Raw genomic sequence first — 21,279 nt, 5'->3', positions numbered from 1 at the left:
TAGGCATAAGCCACTGTGCCTGGCCATGAGTGTTCTTAATGGCATCTGGAATGGTGAATCCTTTCCAGAAGGTTTCCAATTGACTTTGTCTACAGCTATCAGAGGAATCACTATGGCAGCTGCAGTTTTATGAAATCTAATTTTTTTTTCTTTTTTTTTTCTTGACACAGGGTCTTGCTGTGTCGCTCAGACTGGTGTGCAGTGGTGTGATCTCAGCTTACTGCAACCTCTGCTTCCCCCTCGACTCAAGCAATCTTCCCACCTCAGCCTCCCAAGTAGCTGGGACTACCAGCACACACCACCACACCCGGCTCGTTTTTGTTATTTTTTGTAGAGACAGGGTTCGCAATGTATTTCTTAAAGAGTAAGACTTGCAAGTCACAATTACTCCTTGATCCATGGGCTGCAGAATGAATGTTGTGTTAGCAGGCATGAAAACATTAATCTCCCTATACATCTCCAGAGTTTGTAGGTGACCAGGTGCATTGTCAATGAGCAGTAATATTTTGAAAGGAATCTTTATTTCTGAGGAGTAGATCTTAACAGTGAGCTTAAAATATTCTGTAACCCATGCTGCAGACATATGTGCTGTCATGCAGGTTTTGTTTTATTTATAGAGCATAGCAGAATACATTTAGCATAATTCCTAAGGCCCTAGGATTTTCAGAATGGTAAATGAGAATTGGTTTCCACCTAAAATCACCAGGTGCATTATCTCCTAATAAAAGAGTTAGTCTGTCCTTTGAGGCTCTGTAGCCAAGCCCTGACTTTTCTCTTGCTGTGAAACTCCTATATGGCATCTTCTTCCAATAGAAGACTGTTTTGTTTGCTTTGAAAATCTGTTGTTTGGTGTAGCTACCTTCATCAATGATCTTAGCTAGATCTTCTGGATAACTTGCTGCAGCTTCTATATCAGCCCTCGCTGCTTCACCTTGCATTTTTATGTTATGGAGGTGGCTTCTTTCCTTGAGCATTATGAACCAGCCTCTGCTAGCTTCCTCACCACTCTCAGTCTTTATAGTATTGAAGAGAATAGGCTGGGCTCAGTAGCTCACACCTATAATCCCAGCACTTTGGGAGGCCAAGATTGAAGGATCACTTGAGGCCAAGGGTTGGAGACCAGTGTGGGCAACATAGTGAGTGTTGGCATGCACATGTACTCCCAGCTGTTTAGGAGGCAGAGCAGGAGGATTGCTTGAGCTCAGGAGTTTGAGACTGCAGTAAGACATGATCATGCCACTGCACTCCAGGCTGGGCAACTAAGCAAGACCCTATCTCTTTAAAAAAAAAAGAAAGAGAGAGAGTCGGGGCCTTGCTCTGGATTAGGCTTTGGTTTAAGGGAATGTTGTGGCTGCTTTGATCTTCTATCCAGACCACTAAAACTTTCTTGATGTCAGCAATAAGGCTATTTCACTTTTGTGTCATTCATGTGTTCACTGAAGTGTAGTACCTTTTAATTTCCTCCAACAACTTTTCCTGGACAGGTGCAGCGGCTCACTTCTGTAATCCCAGCACTTGAGCCAAAACAGGAGGATCACTTGAGTCCAGGAGTTTAAGACCAGCCTGGGCAACACAGTGAGACCCCTGTCTCTAAAAAAAATTTAAAAATTAGCCAAACTTGGTGACCTGCACCTGTAGTCCCAGCTCCGCGAGAGGAGGATCACTTGAACCGGGGAGCTCAAGGCTGCAGTGAGCTGCGATCACGCCACTGGACTAGGCTTTGGTTTAAGAGAATGTTGTGACTGTTTTAATCTTCTACTGAGACCACTAAAACTTTCTCCATGTCAGTAATAAGACTGTTTCACTTTCCTGACAGAAAGTGACCCTGTCTCAAAAAAACCCCAAAAACTAAGGTATTCATGTACTAATAATATATTTTAGACTACTAACAGTTATAATGAAAATAGAATCCATAGGGGAAAAAATTAACTCTTAGGGATTTATGGTCACAGGAAATTTCTATTTTATTTGTTTTTATTTTTTGAGAGAGCCTTGCTCTGTTGCCCAGGCTGGAGTGCAGTGGTGTGATCACTGCTCACTGCAACCTCAAATTCCTGGGCTCAAGTGATCTTCCCATCTCAGCCTCCTGAGTAGCTGGGTGGGTGCCACCATGCTTGGCTAATTTGTGTATATTTTTGTATAGACAAAGTTTCACCATGTTGCTCAGGCTGGTCTAGAACTCCTGGGCTTAAGTGATCCTCCTGCCATGGTCTCCCAAAGGACTGGAATTGCAGGTGTGAGCCACCACACTGGGCCCAGAAACTATAAAAAATTAAATTTTTTGGCCGGGCACGGTGGCTCACGCCTGTAATCCCAGCACTTTGGGAGGCCGAGGCAGGCGAATCACTAGGTCAGGAGTTTGAGACCAGCCTGGCCAACATGGTGAAACCCCATCTTTACTACAAATACAAAAAAAAAAAAAGCTGGGTGTGGTGGTGGGAGCCTGTAATCCCAGCTACTCAGAAGGCTGAGGCAGGAGAATTGCTTGAACCTGGGAGGCGGAGGTTGCAGTGAGCCGAGATCGTGCCACTGCACTTCAGCCAGGACGGCAGAGTGAGACTCTATCTCAAACAAACAAAAAATTAAATGTTTTGAGTTATTTTTCTTGCAGAGCAATGTGATAAATGGTCAATAAAAGACTTTCAAGCGTAAAAACATATTAGGATAAATTATATGAGGGAGTAGAATGGAAATATAATTTCTGATGTAAAATCTTGTCATGTCTTTTAATGGATAATGGTGAAGTATCTAATCACTGTAGTATTTAGATTTCATTGGATACATTTGAAACAATGATATAATGGTTTTATTTTGAAATGTCAGTATATAATACACTAGAAATTATGTCCTTTGCAACTATTTAAAACCACAATGAGACCAGGCATAGTGGCTTATGCCTGTAATCCCACCACTTTGGGAGGCCAAGGCAGAAAGATCACCTGAGGCCAGGAGGTCAAGACCAGCCTGGTCAACTTATTGAGACTTTGTCTCTACAAAATAAATATTGAAACAAGGTCTCACTCTGTTGCTTAGGCTTGGAATGCAATGGTGCCATCACGACTCACTGCAGTGTCAACCTTCTGGGCCCAAGTGTTCCTCCCATTTCAGCCTCCCAAATAGCTGGAATTACAGGCACGTGCCACTGTACCCAGCTAATTATTTTTATTTTTGTAGAGATGGCGTCTCACTATGTGAGACCAGCTCAGTGTGGTCCCAAGCTCCTATGGTTCCTCAGGCTGGTCCCAAAATGCTGGGATTACAGGCCTGAGCTACCACACCTGGCCAAAAAATAAAAAATAAATTAACCAAGCATGGTGATGCATTCCTGTAGTTCTAGCTACTCAGGAGGCTAGAGCAGATGATCACTTGAGCCCAGGAGTTTGAGGCTGCAGTGAGCCATGATAGCACACTGTATTCCAGCCTGGGTAAGAATGAGACACTGTCTCAAAAAAATAAATAATAAAACTGTAATAAATAAAAATGAGGGGAGGGAATTTTTTTTTTTTTTTTTTTTAAGACGGAGTCTCACTCCTGTTGCCCAGGCTGGAGTGCAATGGCATAATCTCGGCTCACTGCAACTTCCGCCTCCCGGATTCAAGTGATTCTCCTGCCTCAGCCTCCAGAGTAGCTGGGATTACAGGCGCCCACCACCGCGCCCAGCTAATTTTTTTATTTTTAGTAGAGATAGGGTTTCACTGTGTTGGCCAGGCTGGTCTCGAACTCCTGACCTCAGGCAATCTACCTGCCTCAGCCTCCCAAAGTGCTGGGATTATAGGTGTGAGCCACCGCGCCCAGCCTAGTTCAAAATTCTTTTATAGGGTTCATTGAAGGTCTATTCCAAGGTATGGGCTTTAGGATCTGGAAAGAATCTAATTGATTATCCAATCTGTCTTGACCAATTTATAAAGGAAATTGATTTACTGAGGACTGAAGAGGGTTCATTGGTTTTCCTGAAGTCACACAGTTGGGTCCAGAACTCGGATGTCCTTGTTTGCTCATTGCTTCCACTACTTCCGCTGAGCTCTGAAATCCCACCACTGGTTTTGAGGAATGAGGAAGAAAGAAAAAGTGATCTCGAAATAGTTACTGACTAACAGGCACTCTCTGTGGGTAGGTGGCTCTCTACCCTGCTGCTGCCACCTCAGCAGTCAGACTGGGAGGGCAGGCTTGCATGGAGAGCCCTGAAGTCCAGGCTAGTTGGTTGGAGGATGGAACTTAAGGTTTCAACTGACTCCTGTCTGGCAATTGCCCTTTTAGGGTCTCCTCTACCCCTGTCACCTGGGAGTAAACCTAATCTTTAGGGATCTGAGGGTCAACGTAATCAACAGATGAAACCGCCAGTTTACACAGCAGCCCTAGACCAAACTAGTCCCTTAGAGACCCTCAATCCAGACAGGAACTAAGGCAGACCCAAGCTGCTGGGGTCACAGAGCGCTGAAGTGGATACCCCTGCTGATCTGCCTCCCAAGGCCTAAGGTGGCCACAGTGCTGTGCACAGCCACCTTGTGGCATCCTGCTGTTGGTAGGGTCTTGTGCTCAGAACCCCAGAAGAAGGGCTAGATCATACTGATGATAAGACTGACAGCTGTTTTTAAAAAACGACTTTCAAGGTTTGGTTAGTTTTATCTTCATGACCTCTGATTTCCCTGTGGAGCAAATGGTAAAGTAGGGGTGGGTGGAGAGGGACTTTGGCAGACCCTGGCAGACTATGGACAAGGACAGCCCTGAACAGCTGGCCCTGAGACATGAACTGGAACATGGTTGGAGCCGAGGACACAGGACTAACAGGAAAGGACACAGACTGCTGTTAGGACACATGCTACCACACACCCAAGGCCAGGACCCTGCTGACGTGGCAGACCTCCACCCTGGCCCCTTACTGCCCCCCGCCCCTCTCCCCCACCTGCCAGCTGCCAACAGGGCTCTGCCTTGTGTCTGCCACACCTGTCACTGCCTATCCTTGTCCGGGGGGGCCCCATCAGCCCCTCCTCAGCTGCCCAGCAGAGCAAGCAGCTAGTGGGGAGGGGAGGGAACATGGAGCGGGGGCCGGTGGTGGGGGCAGGGCTGGGGGCCGGGGCCCGAATCCGGGCACTGCTGGGCTGCCTGGTCAAGGTGCTTCTCTGGGTGGCCTCTGCCTTGCTGTACTTTGGAAGCGAACAGGCCGCCCGCCTTCTGGGCAGCCCCTGCTTACGGCGCCTCTACCATGCCTGGCTGGCAGCAGTGGTCATCTTTGGGCCCCTTCTGCAGTTCCATGTCAACCCTCGGACTATCTTCGCCAGCCACGGCAACTTCTTCAACATGTGAGTCCACTCAAGGCTGTGGGAGCTGGGTCCCCGCACTCTGGGATCCTAGCTCCCTTCTCCAGGCTTCTGTCCTCCTGCCAGTCTGAACACTAAAAATAGGCTAGGAGGTTGAGGAGAAGGTCAGGGGAGGGGGAAGGGAACAGAACCCTGGGGTATAGGGGAAGTCAGGAACAGGACTAAAGAGGAAATATGTACCCTGGAATGCTGAATGGTCCTCCAAGGAGATGGCAAAGTTTAAATGACTGGGGGCTGTAAAGGGTACGGCAAGGAGAGAACCAGTGGTGATGTGTAGGGTTGGGGAGAGTGCAGTGATGGGAGCACAGACCAGGGTGGGAGATGGCGCTTGGGGTCTCAATAGTCTCCCCTCTTTGCCCACAGAAAATTTGTGAATTCAGCCTGGGGCTGGACATGCACCTTCCTAGGGGGCTTTGTGTTGCTGGTGGTGTTTCTGGCTACACGGCGCGTGGCAGTAACTGCCAGACACCTGAGCCGACTGGTGGTGGGAGCAGCCGTGTGGCGGGGAGCTGGCCGAGCCTTCCTGCTCATCGAGGACCTGACTGGCTCCTGCTTCGAGCCACTGCCCCAGGGTCTGCTGCTCCACGAGCTGCCTGACCGCCGCAGCTGCCTGGCGGCTGGCCACCAGTGGCGGGGCTACACGGTCTCCTCCCACACCTTCCTGCTCACCTTCTGCTGCCTGCTTATGGCAGAGGAAGCAGCTGTGTTCGCCAAGTACCTGGCCCATGGGCTGCCTGCTGGCGCCCCCCTGCGCCTTGTCTTCCTGTTGAACGTGCTGCTGCTGGGCCTCTGGAACTTCTTGCTGCTCTGTACTGTCATCTATTTCCACCAGTACACTCACAAGGTGGTGGGTGCCGCAGTGGGCACCTTCGCCTGGTACCTCACCTATGGCAGCTGGTATCATCAGCCCTGGTCTCCAGGGAGTCCAGGCCATGGGCTTTTCCCCCGTCCCCACTCCAGCCGCAAGCATAACTGAAAGAAATAAAAGCCATCGGGCCTGGCTCTGGCTCCTCTCATCATTTGGTTGGGTCCTTGAAAGGGTGGGAAGAGGGTCTGGTAGTCACTAGGATTTCCCAGCCATTCCTTGCTCTCATCAACCTTGAATGTCCTTCCTTATGCTTGACCTCCATCCCTCCAGCTGTCCTTTCAGTCTCCTAGTTTTTGCAAACTTTAAGCTATCTGGGGACTGAGATATCCAGGAATGGTGCTTCTAACGCAGGTAATGGTGCCCTCAGGTGTGGGCATCATTCTTGCTGAGTAGTTGCTCCATTTCCAGCCTGTTTGATTGTTTTTCCTGCCTTCTCCACTGAATCTCCACTCTCCCTCTTCAGGGGCCTACCTATCTGGGCACTCCTCTCAGGGACTCTTCCTACCCTGTCTTCCCCGTAGGGGGTCTGTATGTGCTCATCTATTTAACAAATGTTTATTGAGCTTAGCATAGTTCTATGCCATGTAAATAAAACAAGATTTCTGCTGTTTGGAGGCATATGCGCTAACTGGGGAGGGCAGATAATAGACACACAAATAATAGCAAAACACTTGCACTGCGTTTACTCTGCCAGGCACTTTTCTAAGTGTCTGTAAGTTCTTCATAAAAGTTGACACATACGGCCGGGCGCAGTGGCTCACGCCTATAATCCTAGCACTTTGGGAGGCCAAGGTGGGCAGATCACTTGAGGTCAGGAGTTCAAAACCAGCCTGACCAACATGGTGAAACCCCATCTCTACTAAAAATATAAACAAAAAAAAAATTAGGCATGATGGCAGGCGCCTGTAATCCCAGCTACTTGGGAGGCTGAGTCAGGAGAATCGCTTGAACCTGGGAGGCGGAGGTTGCAACGAGCTGAGGTCGCGCCACTGCACTCCCTCCTGGGCAACAAGAGCGAAACTCTTGTTTCAAAAAAAAAAAACACATTTGGTCCCCACAACAATAAAAGTATGAGGTAAGTTGTACTGATCTTGATTGGAAAAAAAAAAAAATGAGATAGTAGTGTTCCCATTGTGCAGTTGCAAACACTGAGACACAGAGGTTAAGTAACTTGTTCACAATTAATAAACAGAGGAGCCATGATTACAAAGCTAGGCAATATGGGTATATCATCTATCCTCTAAACCAGGAATTAGCAAACTTTGGCTAAACCTTCCTGTGGCCAGTTTCTGTATGACCTGCGAGCTAATAATTAAATAATTATATATATATATATGTGTGTGTGTGTGTGTGTGTGTGTGTATATATATATATATATATATATTTTTTTTAAGGCAGAGACCTGGCGGTGATAGCAGTGTAATCCCAGCACTTTGGGAGGCTGAGGCAAGAGGATCACTTGAGCCCAGGAGTTTGAGACTAGCCTGGGCAAGATAGTGAGACCCTGTCTCTACAAAAACTTTTTAAAAAGAAAAAGGTAAAACGTTGTTTACGTTTTTATTATTATTATTATTATTATTTTGAGACAGAGTCTCACTCTGTTGCCCAGGCTGGAGTGCAATTTTGGCTCACTTCCCAGGTTCAAGTGATCTCCTGCCTCAACCTCCCGAGTCGCTGGGATTACAGGCCCCCACCACCACACCTGTCTAGTGTTTGTATTTTTAGTAGGGACAGGGTTTCACCATGTTGGCCAGGCTGGTCTCGAACTCCTGACCTCAAGTGATCTGCCCACTTTGGCCTCCCAAAGTGCTGAGATTACAGGCATGAGCCACTGTGCCCGGCCGTTTTTACATTTTTTAATGGTTGGAAAAGCAAAAGAAAAAGAATATTTTATTACAGGAAAAAATTACATGAAATTCAGTCCAGTGTCTGTAAAGTTTTATTGATCTCACCATACTAATTCATTTACATATGGCAGCTTTCCTGCTACAATGGTAGAGTTGAGTAGACAGACACTGTAAGGCCCATAAAGCCTACAATTTACTCTCTGGCTCTTTATAGAAAAAGCTGGCCAGACGCAGTGGCTCATGCCTGTAATCCCAGCACTTTGGGAGGCCGAGGCGGGCGGATCACGAGGTCAGCATATTGAGTCCATCCTGGCTAACATGGTGAAACCCCATCTCTACTAAAAATACAAAAATAGCCGAGCGTGGTGGGACGCGCCTGTAGTCCCAGCTACTGCGAAGGCTGAAGCAGGAGAATCGCTTGAACCCAGCAGGTGGAGGTTGCAGTAAGCTGAGATCGTGCCACTGCACTCCACCCTGGGCGACAGAGTGAGACTCTGTCCCCCAACACACACACACACACACACACACACACACACAGTTTGCTGGTTTAAATCAGTGAATTATCCTGGGGAGAAAAAAAAAAAAAACCGGGCTAATATCAGAGATAAATGCTATGAATGTACTAAAACAGGCTGATTTGTAATGGATTTGGAGGGAGGTTCCTTATAGAGGATGATGAAAATAGTTGTCTCTGAAGAGGTGACACCTAAACTGAGAACCGAATGACAACACCCAGGGTAAGTGTGTTTTAGACAAAGGGATTATTAGCAAGGGCAAAGGCCCTGAGGCAGGAATGAACATGACACATTTGGGAAACAAATAGCCCGAGTATTTGCAAGTGTAATGAATGAAGGGGCAAGTAGTAGAAAGTGAACTTAAAGGGGAGACAGCTGCAACAGCCTTTTGGATTTCATTCTAAGGTCAACAGGCAGCTGAGAAAGGGTTTTAAGCCAGACAGAGGCATGAACCCGCTGCTCTGTGAGAGTGGGCTGTAGAATGGCATATGCCGCGGTGGTCCAGGAGAGAGCTGGTCCGGGCTTGGATAGGGATGCTGTCGGCTCTGGTGCCGGTGTTGCTACAGGTGCGGAGGATGTCGGCAGAGCCAGAGGCCCACGCTAGCAAGGCTAGGAGAGGCCAGGTCTTATTCCATCTCTGGGGAAAGACAGAAGAGCCCTAAGTAAGACTTATCTGTCCCAGGCGGAGCAGGGGAAGAAGAGAGCAGGTGGGGAGCCAGTTGGGAGGCGGAAGGTGGAGGGCGGGGCGCGGAGAGACTGGCTTAGACTAGACGATGGGAGGACCCGGCGTCCTCGGACGGCGGGCGGCGAGTGGCGAGAGGCGGGAGGCGGGAGGCGGGAGGCGGGAGGCGGGAGGCGGGAGGCGGGAGGCGGGAGGCGGGGACGAGAGGAGGGCGGGGAGGCGGGGACCCGGCCGGCGGGGGTGGGGAGGCTGGAAACTGGCCCTCGCGAGGCAGCCTGTGCGCGCTAGGGGGAGCCGCACCCGCCGCCCTCCTCTGCTGCACTGCACCTCTCCCTGGCCGGGCTGACCCCGCCTCCTCCAGCCCTCCCCGCCCCACTACCCAGGAAGGCCGTGAGTGGTGCGAGCGCCGCTTTCGCTTTCCCTTCGCGGTGCCCACTCCGCTCCTCGTGCGGCGCTAGGCCCCCCGTCCCGGTCATGGCCACGCTCAGGGTCCAGCCCGAGGCCCAAGCCAAGGTGAGCGCCGCGGGGTCTAGAAAGGGCCCACTGGGGAGGCGTGGCTCGAGCGGCCGGGGGCATCCCCGACCCGCCCCCTAGACTCCCACACAAGTCAGGGGCAGTCCGCCGAGCTGGCGCTCCCGGAGCACCTGCGCCCCGGGGAGGGCGGTGACTGCTGCCTGCGGGGACAGGCGAGGCGGCCGTGGTTCTGTGGGGTGAGGTGAAGCGGAGAGCTGGCGTGGAGGGGAACTCCGCTGGCCTGGAGCCGGGGCCACACACAGACTGGATGCGGGACTGCCCCAGCTACCTCGTGGCCTTTCCCTTAGGGAGGGTCCCGGGGCCCACCCCGTCCCTGTCCTGCTCGCAGAGGGCTCTCAGCACCCCTCCTCACACCTGCCAGGCGACCCCAGGGATCTGGTCTCACGTGAACCACTGGCCCTTCACTGCCAGGAATGTTCTCATCCCCCGTATCCAGCCCTAGGGATACCCATTCCACTCTCCGTAGATCCAGGTCTGCAGAGTTCCACTCCTCCACCACCCCAACCCACCCCACAGGCATCCATCTCGCTTTCTTCAGGTCTGGCCTTAGAGGGATCCCCTCCACCCTTCCCCAGGTCAGGCCCTACATAACCCTAAGGGAACTGTCCTCAAATGAACTGGCCTTAAAGCCAAGTTTCTGAAGAGATGCATGTGCCCCACAGGTGGATGTGTTTCGTGAAGACCTCTGTACCAAGGTAAGACATGCCCCATCAGCGGCCCCACCCCTGCCCAACTCCTACTGCTCAACCCTGCCTCACCACCTAGGATGGGCATTTGATGCTGACTCCCATCCTTCTCCATCCCACCTCACACACAGACAGAGAACCTGCTCGGGAGCTATTTCCCCAAGAAGATTTCTGAGCTGGATGCATTTTTAAAGGTACCGCGGCTGGGCAGGGAGCTAGGGAGTAAAGGCCAAGAGAAGGGTCAGGGGCTGTGAGAGTGAGGTGAAAGGAACCCCCTCACCTCCAGCCCTCCTCCCACCCTACACCAGGAGCCAGCTCTCAATGAAGCCAACCTGAGCAATCTGAAGGCCCCGTTGGACATCCCAGTGCCTGATCCAGTCAAGGAGAAAGAGAAAGAGGAACGGAAGAAACAGCAGGAGGCAAGCTGGGAAGACCTGGGAGAAGGGATCCAACTATGGGGGTAATCAACCTTAGTCCTGACTCTCATGAGCCCCTCTTTTTCTGCAGAAGGAAGACAAGGATGAAAAGAAGAAGGGGGAGGATGAAGACAAAGGTACTTGAAACCACAATTGTGGGAAGAGACTTGAGTCCCACCCACAGGAGCTCCTCCTAAGGATTTCTTTCTACTCTCCCCTTCAACCCTCACACAGGCTCAATCATGTGACTGACCCATTGCTCACTCTCTAGGTCCTCCCTGTGGCCCAGTGAACTGCAATGAAAAGATCTTGGTCCTTCTGCAGCGCTTGAAGCCTGAGATCAAGGATGTCATTGAGCAGCTCAACCTGGTAGGCTCTCCCCCTTCAACTCTCAGGCTTTAAGTCAAACCATTGTCCTCTTAGTCCCTGCCATTTAGGGCCTGGCACATGCCAGGTTTTAGCAAGAGAGGGCACAGCAAGTGAAACCAGAAGTCCGGGCTCTGAGGCTCAGGAGAGACCTGGCATGCCTCCACCCAGTGTGGGGAGGGAAGCAAGGGAGGATATGAAACGGAATTGGATAGAGGGCTGATGTGGCATTACGCCATTCCCTCTTCCCAGGTCACCACCTGGTTGCAGCTGCAGATACCTCGGATTGAGGATGGTAACAATTTTGGAGTGGCTGTCCAGGTGAGAGCGCTGCCCCACTTCCCTGCTCTTTTCTAGTCCATGCTTCCTTCTACTTTCCCCCTTGCTTTTTTTCCCTAGGAGAAGGTGTTTGAGCTGATGACCAGCCTCCACACCAAGCTAGAAGGCTTCCACACCCAAATCTCTAAGTGAGTGACACCCATGTACACACTGTCTGTTTTGGGACAGAGACCTCCTTCTTCTACTCCATACACACTTCTCCTTCCACAGGTATTTCTCTGAGCGTGGTGATGCAGTGACTAAAGCAGCCAAGCAGCCCCATGTGGTAGGTGAGGCCTAGGTCAGGGTGCATGAGGGAAGGACTCATGTAAGGTCAGGCCTGACCCGAGCTTCCCACAGGGTGATTATCGGCAGCTGGTGCACGAGCTGGATGAGGCAGAGTACCGGGACATCCGGCTGATGGTCATGGAGATCCGCAATGCTTATGTGAGGAGGCGAGGGCAGGGGTGGGCAGAGGCAGCTTTCCCAGGCCACACACTCCCTGACCCTGCAGGCTGGGGGTAAAGGGTGACAAAGCGCAGCTTCTCCACAAGGCTAGAAATGGGGCACAGAGCCACTGGAGGCCTCTGACTGACCTCCACTCCTCCCTGGCCCTGTAGGCTGTGTTATATGACATCATCCTGAAGAACTTCGAGAAGCTCAAGAAGCCCAGGGGAGAAACAAAGGGAATGATCTATTGAGAGCCCTCTCTCCCATTCTGGGATGGGTACAGCAGAGACCTTCCTACTTTTTACTGGGGACTCCAGATTTTCCCCAAACTTGCTTCTGTTGAGATTTTTCCCTCATCTTGCCTCCCAGGCACAATAAATATAGTTATACCACTGCCCATCAGCCCAAGTCTCTTTATTGGATCTGGACCCTGCTGGCCCTGGCTCAGGCATTTCCATTTCCATTAGTGGGACCAACCCACTGGGTGATTTGAGTGTTGAGCCACTGGTTGGTCCAGTCCTGCCGGATGTCGTCAAGGTGGCAGTCAAAGTCCACAAGGTGCTGGTGGGCCCGATCTTCCAGTAGAGCTCCCACCATCTGCCGTGACTCTTCCCAGTCCCTCCACATCACTCTGAAATAGCAACCCCCATGGAGGTCAAACAGCAAGTAGTGGGGCCAGACACAGACTTGACAGAGATTGGGTCTAGAGAAAGACCCTTGGGGCAGGGCCAAGGACAGAGGAGACCCAGGAATCTTGGGCTTCTAAGAAGAGAGAGAGGGAGTGGGGTACTCACAAGTTCTTATCCTTAGGGACCCAGCGGAGACCTTGGTTCTCCAGGACGATGACCGGGGGCACACGAGGCTGAGGCACCAGTTTCTGATTATCCAACTGAGTGGACAAAGAAGGGCAAGTGAGAGTTTCAAGGGTCCCCTCACCCTACTTTCTTTTCACCTCCCCACCCAGAAACCCAAGTCTCACCATAATAAGTACTGCATCAGGGAAGAATTCTGCAATTCGCCCAGCAATTTTCAAGGCCAGGGGCCCAGGGCTGTGTAGAGGGAAGATCAGAGGAGTGAGGAGCCAACTGTGGGCAAAACCCATCCATTTGAGCTGGGCCTCCCAGGTCTCATAGATGTGGGCGCAGCTGTGGCCTTTCCCTGTAGGTGGCCTGCGGGGATCGGGCCTGCTGGATGCTTGATGTACGACTGCTTGATGCTTGAGTGCTGTGGGAAACAGGTGCTCAGATACTGCTGGTGAGAGTGGAAACCAAAGGTGGTCTTTTTGGAAGGTAATTTGGCATAACCATCCAAATTGAAACTGTATACATACTACATACTATACATATGCTAACCCAGAAATTCTACTTATAAAGAATTTACGGTAATAATAGGACAGTGTCTGTAATAAAACATTGGAAACAACCTCAATGTTTGAAGCATTAAATAAATCATAGTACATCCATATTCAGACTATACAGTTGTTAGGGAAAGGTAGATCTTGCTGTGGAAATGGGATGATGTCAAGTATTTATTAAGTGAGGGAGAAACGCAAATTACAAAACAGTATCTCTAATCTGCTTCATGTATATGATTTATATATATATACAATTGTCTTTTCCTATATATATAAGGAAACTGCCTTATTTTTGAAGTTGCTGGTTGGGATTTCTCTGTTCTTTCAGCACCTGGGGGACACCTCAGTTAAAGCAAGATCAGTCTGTTGGCCAGGAGTGGTGGCTCACGCCTGTAATCCCAGCACTTTGGGAGGCTGAAGCTCGTGGATCACCTGAGGTCAAGTTCTAGACCAGCCTGGCCAACATGGCGAAACCCCATCTCTACTAAAAACAAAAAAATAAAAATAATAATTTAAAAAAGCCAGGCATGGTGGCGCTCATCTGTGATCCCAGCTACTCGAGAGGCTGAGGCAGAAGAATCCTGAATCCAGGAGGTGGAGGTTGCAGTGAGCCGAGATTGCGCCACTGCACTCCAGCCTGGGCGACAGAACGAGACTCCGTCTCAAAAAAAAAAAAAAATCAATCTGTTGATACACAGTTGTCCTCCCCGCCGAAACGGCACTCCAGAGCAGGGCTCTGTCCTATTCATCTTTATATTTCCTCACTCCAGTACCCAGCATAGTGCCTGGTGTAAAACCCCTGCTCCTAAGCGTTTGATGAAGGAAAGATAGAAGGAATGACCTTGGTTCATCTTGTGCGCCCCCCTCCACCCAATGCCCCACGCATCCTCGCCCTCTATTCCTCCAACCCGCAACCCCCCATAATCCTTTCCTTCTTCCTCTGGCTACGCCACTCACCTCTGGTCGTCCACAGCTGCATTGGCATGGTAGTAACCAGCCACCACCAGACCGGCCTGTGCTCCCCACACATCCACCTGTCGTGGGAAAGGGGCCATCAGTAATTAAATTGTGCCGCTGGCTTTGTGGATGCGCACTGCTGCCAAGGGACCGGGGATTAACTTGGGCTGGGGTGTTGGGTGGGTTCGCGGTGGGGGATGGGCATCCAACGGAGGCACCTGGTTGAGGGCGACCTCCAACATGACGGACAGGGCCAGGTGGCTGTGGAAGAGGGGCACACAGTCGGTGAGGCACAGGCATTCTCCGGACCGCGGCGCTGGCGCCAGAAACAGCCCGTTGACTGCGGCGTGTGGGTACCGGGCAGCATGCAGGCACATCTTCACGTAGGCCAGGGCCGAGATCTCCACCTCCCCCATGGCGAGCGGGGCCTAGCCGGGAAGCAGCAAGCCGGATTAGTGCCGAATTAGGCGAGCCGGTGCCTAGCTCGCGTCCGTGAAGCTCCTTCCAGCGCTTCGGCACCCTCTTTGACCCTTCCCCGTGCCCTCTCACTTCGGTTCGGCGACAACGCTAACTCGACTCGCAGGTAGCCCGCCGGCTCCCGGCGCCCGGGGTCCGGGAGTCCGCCCGAAGCCCAGCCCAGGAGGAGGTCCCGATTGCATCCGAGCCCCGCCTTCCCGAGCCCCTAGCTGGCGGTTGCGACTCAGCGCCTGCCTGGGAGACAGGGCAAGCTGCAGCTCCCTGCAGAACTGGCACCTGAAGTCCCGCCCACATGGTGCTCCTTGATAGGGCTAAAGGCTTTCAATTTGTCCAATCAGCGGCCGCACCCCAACTTTGCCCCGCCTTTGTCTCCAGCGGACTGGAAAGAACCCGCCATTGTGAAGCAAAGAAAATTGCCCGAACTCTTATTGGCTAGGTTCCCCGACTTCCGCTCTCGTTGCTGGTTGGCTTTGCCTGTTAACCTGTGTTGCCCACCACCACCGGCTCCGCGGAGCCCCGGGGATGGAGCGCTAACCCGTAGCCGGGTATTCCGAAGGGCTGCGGGCAAAGCAGACCGCCTTGCGCCTATTATGGGACGAGTGGATCTGTACTCTAGATCGGCTCTGTCACTAATGATCCGTGTTACCTTCGCGACTGCAGGTTTTCTTGCCCTTGGTTTATCTTTTGCCCATGTTCCTTTAAGGTTTTAATGAGATATGTATGGGGGCAGGCTTCCAGCCTGTCCAGTGCTTCGCAGCACGTTCTTATCTCATATTTTATGACAGGATAAGGCCCTGAATTAAAGAACAATCCCATGGAGTTTATAGCAAGATCACAGCAAAGGAACCCTTGTCTTCAGCCCAGGGCTGAATCTTGAAAAGCAGAGATAAAGACAGTGATTGGCTGAAGGGGGTGTAGGGGAGGACAGTAAGAAAAACTTACAGATGAATCTTTCCCATAATGTCCTGCGGTGTATTTCCTTCACCACAATGCCTTGGAAGCATTATTTTTTTCCCTCCCAGCCCTTAAGAAGAAGTCCAGGTCAGGAGCAGTGGTTCACGCCTTGCAGTGCCAGCACTTTGTGAGGCCGAGGTGGGTGGATCACCTGAGGTCAGGAGTTCAAGACCAGCCTGGCCAACATAGCAAAACCCCGTCTCTACTAAAAATACAAAAACTTAGCCAGGTGTGGTGGCACACGCCTGTACTCCCAGCTACTCAAGAGGCTGAGGCAGGAGAATTGCTTGAACCCGGGAGACGGAGGTTGCAGTAAGCCAAGATCATGCCATTGTACTCCAACCTGGGCGACAGAGCAAGACTCCATCTCAAAAAAAAAAAAAAAAAAAAAAAAAAAAAAAGGAGTCCAATCATTCATCCATAGTTCTCCATAGTTGTCCCAGTGAAACCTCATTCTCCTTCTAGCCTTTTCCTAAACTGATAAGGATTCCTTCTTTCTTCATTCCTGATGTTGGCCACAGAACTTTCCCCTTGTCTATCCAAAGCCTTATTATTCCCATAAGGGCTCTTTGCAAATGCCATCTCTTCCACTAATTCCTGAGACCTCTGGATGAAAATAATACTGTTACATTCCAAAATACAGGTTATCTGCATGGCTGTCATGGCATGTAACAATCCCCACACTGTTCCTTTGGAGGACCTCTTAAGATTACAGTGGGCTGGCTGGGCACAGTGGCTCACGCCTGTAATTCCAGCACTTAGGGAGGCTGAGACGGGCGGATCACGAGGTCAGGAGATCGAGACCATCCTGGCTAACACGGTGAAACCCCATCTCTACTAAAAATACAAAAAATTAGCGGGGCGTGCTGGCGGGCGCCTGTAATTCCAGCTACTTGGGAGGCTGAGGCAGGAGAATGGCATGAACCCAGGAGGCAGAGCTTGCAGTGAGCCGAGATCGTGCCACTGCACTCCAGCCTGGGTGACAAAGTGAGACTCCATCTCAAAAGAAAAAAAAAAAAAAAGCCGGGCGCGGTGGCTCAAGCCTGTAATCCCAGCACTTTGGGAGGCCGAGGCGGGCGGATCACGAGGTCAGGAGATGGAGACCATCCTGGCTAACACGGTGAAACCCCGTCTCTACTAAAAATACAAAAAACTAGCCGGGCGCGGTGGCGGGCGCCTGTAGTCCCAACTACTCGGGAGGCTGTGGCGTAAACCCGGGAGGCGGAGCTTACAGTGAGCTGAGATCCGGCCCCTGCACTCCAGCCTGGGTGACAGAGCGAGACTCCGTCTCAAAAAAAAAAAAAAAAAAAAAATTACAGTGGGCATCTAAGTCATGACACCCACCCTTTCCCACCACATTCATCTTCAGTCTGGACATAGGTGCCACCTCAATAAATGCTTTTTGAATGAATGACACATGCAGGAAGGGAATCCATACAACATATAGATCATTTATTTTCCTTCTAGTCCTGGGTTCAGTACATAGATGGCTTCTCTTCACCCTTCGGGTTGACAATTTTCTCCAGGTTGCTGCTGATGATATGATAAAGCTCGGCCTGGGAGAAGGCCAGAGTGCAAGAGTCAGGTTCTTAGCCAATCCCCTGCCCGCCCCTACTCATCCACCTCCCCTAAGGCCTTACTCCAGACTCACATAGAAGGCCCTCAGGTCCAGCACCATGGCCCTGAGCTCCCCATAGGCTGCCTCATCTCGCTCATGCACCAAGGCCCGGTAATCCATCTGCAGTGTGGGAGGCAAAGCTGTGTCAGTCCCATGGGAGGCTGGGACATGAGTCTGGTTTCCTTTTATAGGAAACAAGTTAACTTGAGAATGAACCCCTTCTTAGCACCAAGAAATAGGATCCCGGCCGGGCGCGGTGGCTCAAGCCTGTAATCCCAGCACTTTGGGAGGCCGAGACGGGCGGATCACGAGGTCAAGAGATCGAGACCATCCTGGCTAACACGGTGAAACCCCGTCTCTACTAAAATACAAAAAAAAATTAGCTGGACGAGGTGGCGGGCGCCTGTACTCCCAGCTACTCGGGAGGCTGAGGCAGGAGAATGGCGTGAACCCGGGAGGCGGGGCTTGCAGTGAGCTGAGATCCGGCCATTGCACTCCAGCCTGGGCAACAGAGCGAGACTCCGTCTCAAAAAAAAAAAAAAAAAAAAAAAAAAAAAAAAAAAAAAAAGAAATAGGATCCCAAGGGACTGAGCAGAGAAAAGGGTCAAAGTCGTTGAAGCCCTAATCGGTTTTTCTAGGCAATGCTTTTAGCTAAATATTCTACACATTGGGAAAGTCACAAACAAGACAAGGAGGACCTCTTTCTCCACACCTCCTCGTCCCACCTCCAGCTAAAAGGCTGGTGGACTATCCACTCACTACATGAGTCTCCTTGGAGGCCTTGGCCACAGCATCCCCACGTTCTGAGAAGTACCTGCCAGAAGCAAGGAAATACCACAGGAATGAGTGTTCAGGGAGATGTACTCCCTCAGACCCTTCCCAAAGTCTCCCATCATCCTGATGCCTAGCTTTGGGGGTCCCAAAGAAATGCTCCTACTGCCCCCAATGCTGGTCTTCCAGCTGCCCTCACTTGGAAATGGTTGTCTGGAAAGCTTCCACTTTGGTCTTGACGGCATTCACCCTCTCCAGCACCTTCTCCTGTGGTGACACGGGAGGCAAAGACAACACTTCATGTCCTCCCCATTTCATACACTATCTTCCTCCTCCTTCTGGTTCATGTCTAGCTCAACCTCCGAGGCTCTCCCCACTCTAAGTGTCTTCAGTTACCCTTTTCTTACCTGGATTGCTACCCCAAAATCATTTCCATCTTCAATCTTGGGGATCAGGTGCTGGATCCATGTAATCACCTGTGTTAAGAGGGATCATGTAAGAATCATTCAACAAACATACTGAGTTCTTCCTATTATTGTCACTTACTAAAAAATTGTTATATTTAATTGGGTACTTATTACACACCAGCGCTGTGTCATGTATTTATTTCATTTAATCATCACAGCAACCATCAGAGACACATATTTATTGTATCCATTTAACAGATGAAAAAACTGAGTCACAGAATGTCTAAGTGACTTACTTAAGGTTACCAGCTAGGTAACTGATAGAATCATGATTTGAACCTAAGCAGTCTCTCTCTAGGGTCCAATCTTTTAAAACAATTCACTCACTATATCATGCCACCTCTACTATGAACCCGATAGAGCAGTAGGTTCTGAGGTTACAGAGTGGATACTGCACAGTCTCTAATTTTGGGGGTACCGTTGTGATAAGAGAGGTCTAACAGAATGAGAACAAAGGAGATCTAAGCCCAAGGCACAGAAGGAAGTTTTCTTTTTCAGGACTAGGTCTCTGTATGAAGGACTTGTATCTATGGAGGAGTCCAGGGCTTCACTTTGTGTATCTTCTCTTTCCACCTCCCCCATTTCCCAGGCTTACCAGAATGCATTTCTCTTTGAGAGTCCAGACTTCTGGCTTAACCAGGGCAAGCAGGGACAGGACTTTCTCATTCCCAGGAAGAAATCCACACTTAGGGACTGTGAGAAAGAGGGGATTCAGGCCCTTTCTCATCCAGCAGCCAATGTGCCATCTCCCCTTCCCTAGTCACCTCTTATCTCTCTTACCTTCTTTCTTCTCCTGCTTGTCTGTTTCCATCTAAGACAAAAAAGGGGGAAAGTAGCTTTGGAAAAGTCACAGAGGTTGAAGGGCTATCATCTCCATTGGGTTTATAGTCCAAGTCCTGCACCCTGAATGCCTCACCTCATCATCCTTGGGTGGAGGGTCTGGGATGGGGATGTCCAGTGGGGCCCGGAGGGAAGTCAGGTCAGCCACATTGAGGGAGTCCTCCTGCACAGAGCTCACTGTCAGGGGCTGCCCAGTCTCTTCCCTTCATCCTAGGTCACAGCCTTCCCTCCATACATCCCACTTGCCCTCTGCCTCCCAACCTAGGCTCATGCCTCACGCCATCCTAATATTCCCAGTCCACTACTTGAAACTATTCTCTGCATGCTGAATCCAGTTGTTAGCTAGAGAGGATGGGCAAAGGGGAGAGAGGACATGGGAAGGGGCAGGAGGGGGCCACACTACTCACTTGCAAGAGCTGATTCAGGTATATGATTTTCTGTGGCAAGAATCTGTAGAGGAATTCCTCAGCCTGTGGGTTACATTGCAAGGGAGGGGAATCACAGAATATGCTCAATGAGATGTCTGACAAATGGAACTGGAAGGGCCTTTGGAAATCACTGGGTCCAAGACTTGCAAATGAGGAAACTGAAGACCTGAAAATGAAAGGACTTGCCCAAGCTGGTAAGTGGCAGAACTAAGGTTAGGACTGTGCTATTCCTGCTTTGGGAGCCATGGATTTTTTCCTCCACATCAAAAGAGGGGAGAAGTGCCAGAAGTGGGGAGAGTCATAAGAAAGGTCAGATTAAAGGTAGCTATCAATAATTCCGGGGTTACTTTGGGTGAAGGCTTGGTAAGGGAAGTAGGGTTAAGTCTAGGGTGACTTGGGGGGGTCATTAGGAGAGGTTGTTATCCTCAAGTATTGGTCTAAGATTCTGGGTCAAATCGCTGAAATCCAGAGACTTACCTCCTGGAAAAGATTCTGCCTGAAGACCTCCACCTACACAGAGAGTAGTACCCGGATGTTGGTTAAGGGTCTGGGTTGTCAAAAGCTTCCACCCACAACAGGGTGCCCTCCAACTGTGGCTCAGGCCTTTCTCACCACAAGCCAGTTTCCCCTGGAAGCTCCTGCTCACTGCAGTCAGAGGGCAGGAATCTGGGAATCCCCGAGAAGTGAAGGCACTAGCGAGATTGGGGGAGTTATCTGGCACTGCTTTGGTCCCCTGAACCACCCAGCTTGGCCTCCCCCCAAGAGGGCTCTATGACCCCTTCCTGGCCTCCGATTCACCATTACCTGTTTGCGGGCTTCCCCGCTCAGGCGCACCCCACACGGCTTGGCCATGCTGCTTCAGTCGCTAGATCTCTGGTCTCCCGGCTAGTCGCCCGGGCTTTCGCTTTCACTCCCCAGGTCCAGGCCCGCCCCCCTCAACCCCGCCCCCTTTCTTCTTTCCGCCTCCCTCCTCCCCCGGCAGGCCGCAAGCAGTAGGTAGCCCCTCAGCCATTCCCAGCCAGTTGCCACTAGGAGAGGCGGTGCTGGCTGGGTCACAAGCCCAGGGGCTGCCCGAGGGAGGGGCTGGGGTGAGTGGGACCGCGGAGACTGGAGCGGGGGCTGTCCCTTGGAGAGGGGCGGGGCTTATAGCTAGGGCCCACGAGAAGTCCAGGGTCGGGGTAAGAGAGGTGGGAGTATGGCAAAGGGGGTATCCAGTGGCGGGGCTCTCCCAAGAAGTCTCGACCGCAAACAGCGGACGGAGAGAGATGAGAGCGAGTAGGAGGGGCAGCCAGAGGGAGCGCCTGGGGTGGAGAAGGGCTAGCCGCCCTTAGAAGGGAGAGGGCAGGGGCTGGGTGAGGGTCTTCCCTCAGCCTTCAGGACAGACCGGAGATGGGGCGGGACTCGCTCAAGAGG

General features: G+C 51.2%; 5 protein-coding genes across 13 annotated transcripts in view; 2 read left to right on the top strand and 3 right to left on the bottom strand.

Moving 5' to 3' along the window:
* NRL (neural retina leucine zipper) overlaps positions 1-21,279 on the bottom strand; it is a 76,052-nt gene that overhangs the window by 51,148 nt on the left and 3,625 nt on the right. The gene's annotated exons all lie outside the window — the stretch shown is intronic.
* FITM1 (fat storage inducing transmembrane protein 1) lies at positions 3,818-6,320 on the top strand. The gene is made up of 2 exons (XM_050797493.1): positions 3,818-5,300; positions 5,682-6,320. The coding sequence occupies exons 1-2, from the start codon at positions 5,035-5,037 to the stop codon at positions 6,292-6,294; spliced, it is 879 nt and encodes a 292-aa protein (XP_050653450.1). The 5' UTR covers positions 3,818-5,034; the 3' UTR covers positions 6,295-6,320.
* Positions 9,276-13,862, top strand: PSME1 (proteasome activator subunit 1). 2 transcript variants are annotated; one of them, XR_007727304.1, is made up of 13 exons: positions 9,439-9,743; positions 10,427-10,459; positions 10,582-10,644; positions 10,759-10,869; positions 10,958-11,003; positions 11,138-11,235; positions 11,485-11,553; positions 11,632-11,699; positions 11,782-11,836; positions 11,911-11,997; positions 12,811-12,911; positions 13,165-13,289; positions 13,683-13,862. XR_007727304.1 is itself a non-coding variant. In XM_050797518.1 (12 exons), exons 2-12 carry the CDS (start codon positions 9,705-9,707, stop codon positions 12,249-12,251), a joined length of 750 nt encoding a protein of 249 aa, XP_050653475.1. In that variant the 5' UTR covers positions 9,276-9,361; positions 9,689-9,704; the 3' UTR covers positions 12,252-12,397. The 2 variants fall into 2 exon arrangements, 1 of the variants encoding a protein (XP_050653475.1); XM_050797518.1 differs by lacking the exons at positions 12,811-12,911; positions 13,165-13,289; positions 13,683-13,862 and adding exons at positions 9,276-9,361; positions 12,171-12,397 and having other exon boundaries at positions 9,689-9,743.
* Positions 12,400-15,053, bottom strand: EMC9 (ER membrane protein complex subunit 9). Of its 6 annotated transcripts, none has more exons than XM_050797513.1 (6): positions 14,861-15,053; positions 14,530-14,739; positions 14,312-14,388; positions 12,980-13,251; positions 12,795-12,889; positions 12,400-12,631 (listed from the first exon to the last, which is right to left on the bottom strand). In XM_050797513.1, the coding sequence occupies exons 2-6, from the start codon at positions 14,676-14,678 to the stop codon at positions 12,445-12,447; spliced, it is 780 nt and encodes a 259-aa protein (XP_050653470.1). In that variant the 5' UTR covers positions 14,679-14,739; positions 14,861-15,053; the 3' UTR covers positions 12,400-12,444. The 6 variants fall into 6 exon arrangements, with proteins under 6 accessions (XP_050653470.1, XP_050653473.1, XP_050653474.1 ...); XM_050797516.1 differs by having other exon boundaries at positions 12,980-13,224; XM_050797517.1 differs by having other exon boundaries at positions 12,980-13,049.
* On the bottom strand, positions 17,174-20,881 carry PSME2 (proteasome activator subunit 2). Of its 2 annotated transcripts, none has more exons than XM_050797531.1 (10): positions 20,671-20,881; positions 20,344-20,376; positions 19,846-20,032; positions 19,379-19,601; positions 19,194-19,291; positions 18,539-18,607; positions 18,331-18,398; positions 18,120-18,174; positions 17,394-17,480; positions 17,174-17,298 (listed from the first exon to the last, which is right to left on the bottom strand). In XM_050797531.1, exons 4-10 carry the CDS (start codon positions 19,407-19,409, stop codon positions 17,218-17,220), a joined length of 489 nt encoding a protein of 162 aa, XP_050653488.1. In that variant the 5' UTR covers positions 19,410-19,601; positions 19,846-20,032; positions 20,344-20,376; positions 20,671-20,881; the 3' UTR covers positions 17,174-17,217. The 2 variants fall into 2 exon arrangements, with proteins under 2 accessions (XP_050653488.1, XP_050653487.1); XM_050797530.1 differs by having other exon boundaries at positions 19,846-19,908.

Source organism: Macaca thibetana, chromosome 7, assembly GCF_024542745.1.
Source record: "Macaca thibetana thibetana isolate TM-01 chromosome 7, ASM2454274v1, whole genome shotgun sequence".
Lineage (NCBI taxonomy): Eukaryota > Metazoa > Chordata > Mammalia > Primates > Cercopithecidae > Macaca > Macaca thibetana.
This window is presented reverse-complemented; position numbering and strand designations above follow the sequence as displayed.